This window comes from Dreissena polymorpha, chromosome 14 (genome assembly GCF_020536995.1).
Source record: "Dreissena polymorpha isolate Duluth1 chromosome 14, UMN_Dpol_1.0, whole genome shotgun sequence".
NCBI classification, from domain to species: Eukaryota; Metazoa; Mollusca; class Bivalvia; order Myida; family Dreissenidae; genus Dreissena; species Dreissena polymorpha.
The window spans coordinates 34,891,302-34,905,415 of record NC_068368.1 but is presented as its reverse complement, the minus strand read 5'-3'; the positions used below and the strand labels follow the sequence as shown (position 1 = coordinate 34,905,415).

The window sequence follows — 14,114 nt, the reverse complement described above, 5'->3', positions numbered from 1 at the left end:
AAGGAGTTCCACTCTACAATGCTACAGAAAGAGCCCTACGCTACAATACTGCAGTAGGAACCCCAGGCTACAATACAGCAGAAAAAAAACCGCGCGCTTCGATTTTATCGAAATACCACAGCAATACAATACAATTGAAATAGCCCTACGCCACAATACTATAGAAATAACCACGCGCTTGAATATGATAAAAATCGTCTGCTCTCAATTACTATAGAAAGAGCCCCGACTTACAAATAAAACTAATTTTTATATCGGTGACTAGATCGATACAAGATGCAGTTTGTTAAAATGATTACGACCTTTCGTTGAACGACATCAAGCTTCATTCACACAAACCTATCAACTCATTTGACGATTGAAATATTGAACCTTTGGGAAATGATATCGTGAAATTTAATCAAACACTTGATCGAAGTTACAACCCCCAAACAGGTAAACGGTAGCCATTGCATGTACACGTTATAATTTCCCTCAAGTTTCGAATGATTTTCAGTATGGAGCGTTTTATATACTATGCACCGTTTTATATACTATGCACATGTGTGTGCATTTTTCTTTTCAAACGTTAACGTTGAAAACATAGTTTACAGTAAAACACGGACAAGTTACTATATTTAAATAAATACATAATATTAACATTAGTTTTAAAATCGAAATATTCGAATCAATTATCGCAACGTGGTGTCTATTACGGCTTAGATTACACGGAGATAGACACGTTCAAAGACTGTGTTAGTGGTGTCTAACCTTTCTGTTATCGAGGGGAAGTAACCACTTGGAGATGTTCGTCTGATGACGAAGTGTATAGTTTAAGCGAACTTAATATGATATTATAATTAACTATTGTTCTCCAAGTATGTTCTTTATGGTAAGGATGTATTATTAATTTATTACGCGTACGAATTCTACGTGAAACGCGAAATTTATGTATTAGTAAAAGTATTTCGCTTTTAACCTAACTGTTCATAGTTTGAAATCGAAAGTGACTTCTTTAATTGTTAAAAGAAAATAGAAATGTTTGGTGTAATTAAAGTCTATATTTATTGTGTTTGTTCTCGGCTTATAAATATTACAATAGCTTTGTAAACTGTTATACAATTAATGCGATGGTGAGATGAAACGAAGCCCATATTTTTTAATTTCTGACATGAATATGCATTTCTAAAAATAACCGTCTCTCACTTCAAGGGGATTTCCCTCACAGGTTGACATTTTTGTTTGAGTAGTATAAATGACTGATGTCATCGTTCAGAATGCAAGGCGGATTGCAGTGTGAGTGACGAAGATGTGTTTGTTTTATTAGCGTGTGTTTGTGTTCATGTCTGCGTGCCTTTATTTCAAATGTTGATCCAGTATGTTTATGATAACGTTAACACTTCATCTTCTTTCTAAATGCAAACTTGACGAATGCAAAGATTTGACTGAATATATTGTGCTGTAATCAACCAGAATCGGTAAGGCTTATCCAGATTATATTAAGTATTATGTTCAAAATAAACAAAATGACCTGATATCGAAGGGCTAAAGGAACGTCAGCTATTTATAATTACGTTATACTCTCTACAGTTTAGTTTTCTTGTTTACAAAAGCGCAAGTTTAAATTAATATTAACATACTTAAAAGTATTAGTTATACTCAAAAGTGAGAGCTTTGCAAATTGGAAAAAAATCGCTGTTCCATGTTAAATGTTTTGCCCTGCAATGGAAGTTACATATTTTACTTATCAATAGCCATGGCACTTGTCAAATTCGGTATGAATTCCGGCAAAACAGTTGGCGAATGTATAATAACAAGTTAAATATATATTACATAACATATCATATTAAATCGGTAAGTTTACGGGTTGCGGAATGAAAATTTCTGGTAGCGAAATTCACGGACTGAAAATAAAAATTCCAGATTAAACAATTCATTACTTTCAGATAAATGAAACTGCTTAACTAATATATTAATATGGAACAAGTCGGTCATATTTTAAGGTATTTTGATTAATTAAATGTATTATAAACAATGCATTAATTCAGTAATCTTTATTTCCGATGTCCGATTTTATTATGCTTTGAATTCCAATCATATAATTAATTTATAATATTGCCTCAAGTAGAAATGTCCTTGTATGGTCTTTCTACGTAGTTTGGTCGAGTTAAAAGTGTTAATTTACTCTACACTATCAAGTCCACAGGGTATTTTAACCAAACAATGATAAACACTGGTCCCGTATGGAAGGTCTCGTGTCTGTACGAAAACAACGCCGAACTCCACCGCTATTAGAAGTTAAGTGTCTCCAGACATACTGGTTCATTTACACGATTACTTTGGAATACATATAATCAAACAATTTTAAATTTGATAAAAATCCGCATGTCTCGCTTGTCAAGTTTATGTGACTACATGCGAGCTAAAGGTATTAAATTGATACTTACATATATATTTTAACAGCTTATATGGATTATTGTCGTACATATAGGTATTTGAACATAAACTTGAACAAGTAATAAACCACATTTGTGGTTATGACAATCTAATCAATTTCTTTGTGAAGCGGCATTGTCCAGATAAACAAATAATGTATGTTGGTCTTAAAATATTATCTCATGAACCACATGACAGCCTAATTCGTTAATAATGATAAGTTTGAATCGGACGTATCCACAATGCCATTGTCATCTTATTCTTTCTCAACTATAAAATAAATAGACCCCAATATGTAGTCAACCTCTCTTAAAAAAGCGTAGCGAATTATGCTCAAACTTTCACAATTGAACGTTATTTGTGAAAGCAAGCCCTTTTTAATGTACTTGTGAATTGCCTGTGTTACAATATGTTTCATGTGGGCATCACAGTTGTGTGTATTTCAGAGTACCGGTATATACCGAAGTTCCTATTCCAGTACCCTTTTTATGTCCAAGTAATCGTTTACAATTGACCCACTGCCGACTCGCAAGAAATGGGGACAAATGTCAGAATATCCGCTTCAAAAGTTCAAAATTATGTGTATTTGGTATTTTGTTGTGCGTTGGGGACACTTGAGTTTGCGTAGGCAAGACCGCAAGTTGGATACGATTAGTATAAACTAACGCTTATTTAGACGCGATCTGTAATACATGCATGTGCGGAAAGTGTTTTCCCATATAAGCCTGTGCAGTCTGAACTGGCTGATCAGAGACGAAACTGTACGCTTTTATGCACTTTTTCGTTTAAAAGAGGTCTGTTATAAAAAAAAATCCAGTTTAGGCGGAAAGTATCGTCCCAGCTGATACTTAAGTCGCATGCATTAAACACAGTTTTCCCAGAACGAGGCTCACGTAGTCCCTAAATAGTGTGTGTACTCAGCTTCTCTTAGACTGCGTAGCGGACTAGGCTCAATATGCACAACACAATACATTTGTATTCAGTGTCGTCCCGTATTAGCGCGTGAAATGTACACAGGCTAACCAGGGATTATAATTTCCGCTAACATTTAATTTTGTGCAGATCAGACCCTCTTTAAAAAAACAATTCTATAAAAGCGGAATGTGTCTTTCCTAATAGCCTGTTCGGTCTGCAACAATTAAGCTGTGAAGACATGCGTATGAATTAAGCCCCGTTTTCACAGAGCGTGGCTCATATTTTACTTAAAGTTGTTATGTTATCTTTCAGGGAGTACAAACAGAGAGTACATTTCGAGCACCAGCGTGGTGGTACCTCTGCATCCGACTTGCAATGGGTGCCTAGTGTTTGTTATGTTGTCAGTTTCCGCTTACTTAACGAAGAACGAAGAAACCGAGAAAGCTCTGTCACTAAAGGCCTGATTACTAGAACCGAGGCGTGTATCGTTTCTTTGACAAAAGGCTGGGTTGAGTAATATGTGTGGGGTATGGTATCCTAGTGTCTGGATACATTTGCGATGCAGGAGAAAAACAACGTTAAAGGTGTTTTTTTAATCAATTTAGCCTTGCTCTGTGAACAGGGTGTTTAATTCATGTGCGTAAAATGTCGTAACAGATTAGCCTGTGCAGTCCGCACAACCAAGGACGACACTTTCAGCCTTAAATAGAGTTTCGATATGAAGAAACTTTCTTTTAAGTAAACAAAAACATAACAGCGGAAAGTTTCGTCTCTTATTAGCCTGCGCGGACTGCTTATGCTAAATAAATATTGGACGGAAATTTACGCACATGCATTAAACTCCCTTTCTCAAAGCAGAATATCATTTTTCAGAACATCTAGAGTTGAAGAAGTACCGTTACATCAACACTTTGTTGACACAAGCTACGTGGAAAAAACTTAAATGTCATCATAGAGTGTTGAACTAATTGGATGGAATAATTTTGAATTATGCAAGTAGGCAATAATTACATTGGAGACGCCGTCCCAATATTTTTTAGTGTTAAGACACTTAACCGATAGCACATATTAACTCTGCCCATTTTCATAATAAGTATGTACCTGACGGAGTTGAGTTTTAATCGTTTAAACCTGACACTATTTTATTACAATCCATTCAATTGAATGCCTGCGCCTTCAAATACCGAAGATATCAATAGAAATCATCAGACCATTCAGGTTTATTTCAATAGATTGTGTATTGGTATATTTTGAATTGAAGCATTGGGTATTATACTTGAAGTATTGGTTTAAATGATTTGTTAATAATGTGGAGACGCGTGAATCACTGCTATTTATTCAGGCATTAATTTGTTTGTTGTATTATTGAATCAACTCTCAAGTTTAGGAAGCTATCTGTAGAAGTTTAAACACAGTGTTGGCAGGGAAACTAGTGGTAAGATTTACGCAGTTTATTAAATATAAGTAATGTTTTCTATTAATATAACTTGCATTCGTAGAAATAAATTAAACGCTTGCCTTAAACGAAAAATATGTATTTCATATCGAAACTATAATTATAATGTAACAAAGCATGGCTTATTTTGCTTTTGTCTTACTAATTGACGTTGAGACAAATACGTTTTTATCCTCCGCCATAGCTATGGGTTTTTTTTCACTGAAAAATAAATAGACTACACGGATTTTGTTAAACGATAACTTACAGAAGATAGTTTAAGCGTTACACGTTGGTGATTGCCGTTATAACCAAAGGCTCGTATTTCTCATTTCTCAAAAAAACACGCTAAAGTGCCAGTTGTTCCTAAAAAAACTAAATATATATAATATTTTCATTTTAAAGAATAGTTATAAATACACAAGCGAAACTCTTGAATACTAAATCAGTGTGTGGCTATTTATTCTGAAAAATAAGGCATAAGTACATACTATCGGTCAATAAAAACGGACTTTTATGCGTATGAGTAAACCATGACGTGTTTAATTACCACGCATACGTGAACAATAATGACTCATTTTATTAAAATAATAAAAACTCAATCACCTGTGTGTTACAGAGTTTATAAAGACACTGTATGCAATAAACAAAGGTTTATGCATAACACTTAAATAACTTACAAACACCTATTACATTACACATTTTATTATAAATATTGTTAACGGGGGTTGGAGGGAGTATTGAGCGATGGAATCCGTTAGAAACGTGAATTCGAAAGTGGTGATAGCAACAGTAGGTACGATGTGTTTCGATGTGTTTCGGTGATCTTCTAACTGGAATGAACGTGCCCCGTACACTACATAGTTGTGAACTGCTCTTGATATGGGTCGCGTTCTGGGAAAACGGGGCTTAATGCATGTTAGTAAAGTGTCACTTTCCGTGTTAATGGTATTTTTTGTTTAAATTAAGTCTGTTTCATGTGCAATTTCACCTGAATGCACAAGGCAATCTTCGACGACACTTCTCGCACATTTATTAAGTGCCGTTTTCCCAGAGCACAGCTTATTTTGAATGTTTATGCCCCTACACAGCGGGAGGCATTATATACGGTACGTATCCGTCTGACTGCCAGGCCGTACAATTGGTCCTTCCCATCGGATTTGACAGACTTTTGGCGCTTATCTGTCTTTGTTTTGCACTATATAATATATGGGTCTCGTTTTAGGGAAACCTGGCTTAATGCATGTGCATGCGCAGTGCGTACAGGCTTATATGGTACGAAACTTTTCTTTTAAACTGAATGTTCGTTTAAAAGCGACTTCGTTTAAACAAAACAATCAATAAAGTCGGATAGTGGCGCCACTGATTAACCTGTGCGGGCTGCATAGGCTACTACGGGACGAATATTTACACATATACATTAAGTTTTTCCAGAGCGAGGCTCATTTAGTCCACAAAATTGTTCATAGATAATATCCGATTATCCGTGTTGAATTGCTCATAAAAAGTAGCATATATGCAACGTGTTTTCAAGGATGACTTAATCGAATGTAGGTTGTGTCTTAAATATCAGGAATTAAAAACCGTGCGATAACTCAATCATCGCTTTGTAAAAACTGGGCTTAATTCATGTGCGTTAAGTGTCGTCTCACATTAGCCTATGAGTTCGCACAGGCTAGTCAGTGAGGAAACTGTCCGCCTTTAATGTGTTTTAGGATGACAGGAAGTCTCTTTAGTTACGGCGGATAGTGTCGACATTGATATTCAATGAGGATTTAAACATGGTTTACTTTTGCAGATCATGAAATATACTTTTTTGAATAATGACATATAAAGATTACATTAAGTGGTATCGTACATTTGTTTATTCTGAAGCGATCAGAAAAAAATGCCAGCAATATAAGGCTCAGGTTTATAGAATATAACACACTTCCGTTTGAATATGTGCCGCGTTCTGAGAAAATTGGGCTTATTGCATGTGCGTAAAGTGTTATCCTGGATTTGCCTGAGTAAACCCCACAGGCAAATCAGTGAACAGACTTTGCGCTTTTATATAATTTGTCAATTAAAGGAGGTCTCTTACAAGAAAGCACATAGATCATCACCTAAACATGATTGTCGCTAATACATGTAAGATACTTACTTAAAACTAAAATTACTATACAAGCGAAAAGTGTCGTCGCTGAACAGACTGTGCGAACTTATAGCGCGACGCTTTACTCACATGTATAACAATCGGTTTTCACAGAGCGAGACGCATTACTATTATAGCCGGATGGCTGCATTACTTAGAACGTTTTTTTTTATAATATTAGGAAACCGTACTTACCATCACAACATCACTTCCGTCTGGAGCCTATGATTGCAAGCAGGTCAGCACCAAACAAGAATATAAAAAAAAACATTTAATTTTAATAATAACAAGTTAAATACATATTACATAAAATATCATATTAAATCGGCAAGTAAACGGGTTGCAGAATGAAAATTCCTGGTAGCGAAGTTCATGGATTGAAGAATAAAAATTCCAGATAAAACAATTCATTACTGGCAGATAAATGACACTGTTTAACTACTATATTATTATAGAGCAATTCGGTCATATTTTGAAGGTATTTTCGATTAATTAAATTTATTATAAACAATGCATTAATTCAGTAATCTTTATTTCCGATGTCCGATTTTATTATGTTTTGAATTCCAATCATATAATTTATAATATTGCCTCAAGTAGAAATGTCTCTGTATGGTCTTTCTACGTAGTTCGGTCGAGTTTATAATGTTGATTTACTCTACACTATCAAGTCCACAGTGTATTTTAACCAAACAATGATAAACACGGGTCCCGTATGGAAGGTCTCGTGTCTGTACGAAAACAACGCCAAACTCTACCGCTATTAGAAGTTAAGTGTCTCCAGACATACTGGTTCGTTTACACGATTAATTTGGAATACATATAATCAAACAATTATAAATCTGATAAAAAACGCATGTCTCGCTTTTCAAGTTTATGTGTGACTACATGCGAGCTAAAGGTATTAAATGGATACTTATTTATATATATATTAGCCTCTTATATGGATTATTGTCGTGCATATAGGTATTTGAACATAAACTTGAACAGGTAATAAACCACATTTGTGGTTATGACAATCTAATCAATTTCTTTGTGAAGCGGCATTGTCCAGATAGACTAATAATGTATGTGGGTCTTTAAAAATTTCAGGCTACTCCGTTAATGATAAGTTTGAATCGCATGTAGTCACATAAAATAACATTGCGTAATCACCGTTAAGTGACTTCTGGTATACACAGTATTGAAAAAGGTGTATCACACATTGGTCATCTATGATAGATGTGGTTAGTTTATCGGCCAAAGACTGGTAACGTCGATAAATATGTTAATTTTTCATTGAATGTGTATGCCATGTATTTTTTATATGGAATAAGTGACCAACCGTTTTATCTCATCTCTGCTCGCGGTCGCGGTTATTTATGCTAGTGTCATTTAATCTGCCAATATTGCCTGGAAATTAAAGTTATCATTAGTAAAACTACTTGTGTTGTTTGCTTCCATTAGGTGTCGTGAGCAGCAATCCAAAATCTCCGGGCGATATTTTTTCTGTGAAGATGTATGCTTCAATTTTAATCGTCTAATATTAAGTCGGCAATTTTTTATTTCTTAAATGCGGTTGAACATTGATTATAGGAATATGAATTGTGATTATATAAAATTCAACCCGAACAGGTGCAGATGAACGTGTTGATATACAAAGTCAATGCATCGCGTTCTGTTCGTGAATACTGTTGGTCAACAGGGGTTCATGCGTGGCTACCATACGCATTGATTCAGTTTTCATTGAAAAATATCGTTGAATTTACTACTGGACTAGCTTTCAATTATTCAAGTTAACAGTTTAAATGTTTGAATGCAAGTTTCGTGAGGCGTCTGCATTTGTCGTGTTTTTATTTTCACATGAGGCTCAACCACACTGAGCCTTAAAAAGGTGTATTTCTGTTACGGTAATTGCGACATTAACATATAAATGTCGACGGTAAATGTTCAACGTAAAATAAAATGTCACCAACAACTTCCTAAATAAATTCAAAAGCAGCAAAAATATATAACAGTTTTGATTTGTTGTTCTCAGTTTATGTTAAAAGTTTACCTAAATTCATTCGGCATTTAACCGATAGCAAACTGATAATATTTATTCACGCATGTCATAGTTCAGATAACGTCCTTTTCGTTCAACAAACTCAAATTTTGAGAAGTGTTATAAAGTTTCTCATGTTGTTTCAAAATGAAGTATTGAACTAATTTTATAAATTGAAGCATGCACCTTTATAATTTAATGTATAACATATAAAGTGTTACAGATGCTCTTTTGAAATGTTCTTTTTATGCCCCACTTCGAAGAAGAGGGGGTATATTGCTTTGCTCATGTCGGCCGGTATGTCGGTCTGTCGGTCCGTCCACCAGGTGGTTGTCAGACGATAACTCAAGAACGCTTGGGCGTAGGATCATGAAACTTCATAGGTACATTGAACATGACTCGCAGATGACCCCTCTTGATTTTGAGGTCACTAGGTCAAAGGTCAAGGTCACAGTTACCCGAAATAGTAAATGGTTTTTTAATGATAACTCAAGAACGCATACGCCTAGGATCATGAAACTTCATGGGTAGATTGATCATGACTCGCAGATGACCCCTATTGATTTTGAGGTCACTAGGTCAAAGGTCAAGGTCAAGGTGACCCGAAATAGTACAATGGTTTTCGGATGATAACTCAAGAACGCATATGCCTAGGATCATGAAACTTCACAGGTAGATTGATCATGACTAGCAGATGACCCCTATTGATTTTGAGGTCACAAGGTCAAAGGTCAAGGTCACGGTGACCCGAAATAGTAAAATGATTTTCGGATGATAACTCAAGAACGCTTTTGCCTAGGATCATGACACTTCATAGGTACATTGATCGTGACTCACAGATGACCCCTATTGATTTTCAGGTCACTAGGTCAAAGGTCAAGGTCACAGTGACAAAAAACGTATTCACACAATGGCTGCCACTACAACGGACAGCCCATATGGGGGGCATTCATGTTTTACAAACAGCCCTTGTTTTCTATTGCGTAAAAAATATTCTTATTATTTTGCAGGACGACATCTAAAAACTCTTGATTAAACTGGCTACGTGGCGGTCTACATGCCATATAAACACAAGTAGCGTTACTGCAGTTTTCAAACATTCCGCGCCGAAGGACAACTTTACTGATCGGTCAAGGGCATGGTATTATATTATCTGCCATTGTATTGAGTTATCATAATGATGCTTTTGTTCAATATATAATGACTTTAACTTAATTTTGTACATTAACGCAGATAAGTAAAAGGAAAATACATTAACGACAAAAGTAGCAATAAATGTTCCCACTTCATCAAGTGTATTATTTTGCTACTAGTTAAGTTCGTGGCATCGAACACACCATGCAGTGTATGTTACAATATCAGTAATTTAAAATTCTATATTAACTTCTATTTTTCTTCCTTTTATTTGAAAGATTGGGATAAATAAGAGGCCGTTGAACGAATTTTTCTTTTGGAAAACTATTCATTTTCCTCGCCCAGGTATATTGGAGACGTAATGTTATTTATTTAACTTGAGTCATTTAACCGTCATATTACCTGACTAGGCTAATAAATCAATTGTGGTGTATAAGGTAAGGCAGGTTTCATATACGACGTGTATTTTACACGGGCAGAAGCCATCTTATTTGCATTTTATTGAAAATCAGTATTGTTAACTTTACATAACATAACCTTAACTTATTTATGTAATGCAACGTGTCAGCTATGATCAGTTTATATGTATTAAGAACATGCACGCGTATTCGTGATCTTGTTAATGTATTTTTTTTTTAATTTCATGACAATTACCCGAACTAGTACACATATTATTGTCCATATAAGCTTATAACATGGCCTACGCTGCAGGAGTGAAATAACGTAATGCTCAATTTTGTTTATTACACGGGTGTTATTACACTAGTTATATAACTGTGAAATGACGTCATATTTGTGACGAAATGACATCATTATTCCAGCGAATTTCTTCAGTTAACCTCTTTTACAATGTTAATAAACAGTGAAAAGAGCATAAAACAAAGAGAATATTTGTTGGTCATGTTATCAATAGAATCTTAGATTCGTGGTCATTTTGTATTGAATTTATTTAACTCGCCACCTAAATAAAGATAACAACTGGACAAACCTCGTTTTTATCTTTATTTAGATGACGAGTTTAATAAATTCAATACGAAACGCCCAATCATTCAAGATCCTATATTTATCGAATATCTCACGTCAGCACTGTATGGATGGCTGAAAGTGGCACAAGACCTGATGAACCGGAAAGATTCCGAAGACAGGGCAGTGTGTCCAGCAAACAAGACCTGGTAAGATGATAAGTCGAGTGCAGTTTGTGTCCACTACACAATGACAATTGACGCATTGTTTTCCCGTTTAGATGTCTGAGTTTCCCCTACCCCTATTATATTTCCTAATGACATTTCAATCTAGATGGTTAATGTTTGCATAACTAAAGGCAGATATACGTTAACATCTTTAGAAAAAAGAACAACGGTAAATTTATACTGTATATTAATAATTGGTCCCAAATTAAATACTTTACTTCTGTAATAAATGTGAAACATTAAAAATGAATACATTCGTTCTCATGAATCTTCTTAAATCCACTTATCAGTGTCTGCACGTGCCAAAGTACGACCCTACTTTTTGGCAAACGTTTTTCACAGTTTTCTTTTAAATTATTAAATAACTATTTTAACATCAAGATATTGTATTTACAAACATAACAATTAAAGTTTATATAATTTCGTTAAATTATGCAGCTTAAACCATAGCAATTTAGTTTATTATCAATAGTTATAACATTATTCGTTCCGCATTTTTATTTCAGATAATAGAGATTTAAATATTATATGTTTTATATGTTTATGAATAGATGTCATAAATATATATCAACTCGCCGTTGATTACCGTTTATATTTTCAGTGTCTTTATTTTGATCCCCTTAATTCAATTTATTAATTAATTCATGGTTGGCAATACTTGTACCGACTATTGGATTTTTCACTGAGAACATACACACGAAATTTTAATATATTTTCACAAGATAATACTTTTAAATTGATAATACATCGAATGGTATGGCCGTAAAATAATGACATGTAGCGTGTTTCTAATTGAAACGTTTTTTAGATTCAGTGGGAAAATGCCTCCGTTGAGACATGTACTATACTGAGCTGGCTCGGTTACGGACAGGAGATCATACAGGCTCGGAGAGACGCATACCGGGAGCATGGCAAGCTGATGACTGGAAAGGAAAATGGAACGCTAACGTATATGTTTACGGGTAGCAAAGGTGAGGGGCTGAGCAGCTTCCTAGAAAGTGATCATGATATAATGGCTGTAAATAATAGAGTATTCTGTTAAGAAGATGATGTAAAGTCAAGTGCATTTCCTGGGGAGATAACCGTGTTGAGATCACTCAGCCGCAGGAGTTACCATGGTCACTGTAGATTGCTACTGGAGAGACGCGGTACAACAATTATCAGGCAAGTAAATGATGCGTTTTGTGATGACGGATATGGTCGCGAACTTTTGAGCAGTGACTTGTTTGTTAATAACTGGTCGAACGAAGACTTGGTTGAGGGCGAGGTGCGGCATGAGCGAGCGGGACCGTCAATTCCTACTACAGAAATGGGAAACTTGCACCGTGACAAAGTACATGCATTACATTACTACTGCCCCAACATTCTGTCAAAATGGGCCGCAAGACCTCGCCACTGGCCGCCAACGGAAGTCGTTAAGTACGTCGTATCACTTGGAGCATTTCTTACGCCTGTTGGATTAAAAGGAAGTGAATATCAACATGTTGAATGGAGAGTGTGTTTTAACGCCGGTGAGATCGAACTAATTAGCAATCTTAATGACACTCAAACTAAATTGTATGTTTTATTGAAAATGATAAAGAACGATGTATTACAACCACGTAAGAAAGAAGTTACATCGTACACATTGAAAAACATCGTTTTATGGATGGCGGAAAATAATCCTCAAGCCTCGTTTCATAACAAAAGTATTTTGCAGTGGTTGCATGAAGCATTGGATGCGCTTAGAGTTGCATTGGTCACCTTAGAGCTACCATACTATATGATTCCAGAAAGGAATTTGATGGCAACCTCTGGACTGGATAGGGAACAGCAACGCACATGGATATCAACTATTACAGATATGCTCAATGAAGGTCCTAGGGTGATACTAAGACTTCCAAAGATACGACAATGCATCGTAGCTCACCCTGAACCATTACGATGGTACAGCGGGAGGAGAATAGAGCTGGAGTTGCTAACGCTCATGCTCATGAACAGATTGGAAATCTGTACGGATGAGAACTGGGAGGTTGACGATACCGATGCGATTATGCAGGCATTAGAGAGACGAATGCACGAGGTTATAACGGATGTTCGCATGAGGATGAGAATGGAAGGGAGTCGAGTTATCAACGAATATGCTATTTATGTTAGAATTATGATGTAAAACGTTAACGATGATCAATAGATCAGTAACGAGGCGCGGACAACACTTATTTATACCTTTTGAGTACATATTATCTTTAACGAATCTCCGATTATTGTTGCCAAGAACTTGAAAATTATACAACTTATCGTAATAGTGATTTGTTCAGTAATTGATGTTTGACTTTCAGACGTTTGTTTCACTTTTTAAAAATGTGCACAATTTTACAAAAGATTTGTTTACAGTAGGCTGTAAACTTTACCGAAACAATAAATTTCGATACACTTTATACAAAATTTCAATCGGCTTCGCATAGATAACATTAGTTTGCAAAATAAAGTTATGTAAAGTAATTTTGCTATATTGTATATATCTTAACAAAATATGTACGTATTGCGCTTGGAAACCAGCGGTATAATTTCAAGTTATGCATATATTTCTTTTTAGAACATTTGTAGTAACTCATTTTGTCGACGTATGTGGAAATGTGACTTTTGTTTATTTGCGTATGCATGTTAGGAAATAAAGTGTGTTTGTGTCATTTGTATCTCATCTTCTTATCTAAATGTTCACTTGGTTTATGGTTGGTATTGTTAACGCATTTGCACTGAATGAATATATGTGTTACTGGCAGTTACTGAAAGTCCACTGGTATTGTTGTAATTGCTGTAAATGTATCGATCATATTCTTGTTTTCCTTGTTGAGTAGAAACATTGTTGCGATTTGTAATATTGATCAA

The 14,114-nt window shown here is 35.3% G+C and overlaps 1 protein-coding gene across 16 annotated transcripts in view; it reads left to right on the top strand.

Moving 5' to 3' along the window:
• LOC127857086 (uncharacterized) overlaps nucleotides 1-14,114 on the top strand; it is a 96,781-nt gene that overhangs the window by 37,845 nt on the left and 44,822 nt on the right. For 2 of the 16 annotated variants that reach the window (XR_008038328.1, XM_052393439.1), the window contains exons 2-3: nucleotides 11,141-11,228; nucleotides 12,055-12,530. The exons of 5 other annotated variants lie outside the window; for them this stretch is intronic. Coding sequence is in view for 2 of the 11 variants with exons in the window: in XM_052393439.1 (XP_052249399.1) it covers nucleotides 11,141-11,228; nucleotides 12,055-12,288 (322 nt within the window). In the remaining 9 variants the exon portion in view is untranslated. Of the gene's footprint in view, nucleotides 1-764; nucleotides 872-3,642; nucleotides 3,915-4,203; nucleotides 4,766-5,355; nucleotides 6,041-9,932; nucleotides 10,064-11,140; nucleotides 11,229-12,054; nucleotides 12,531-14,114 lie in introns of those variants that run through there. 9 more of the 16 variants (XR_008038326.1, XR_008038327.1, XM_052393438.1 and 6 more) reach the window with 9 other exon arrangements.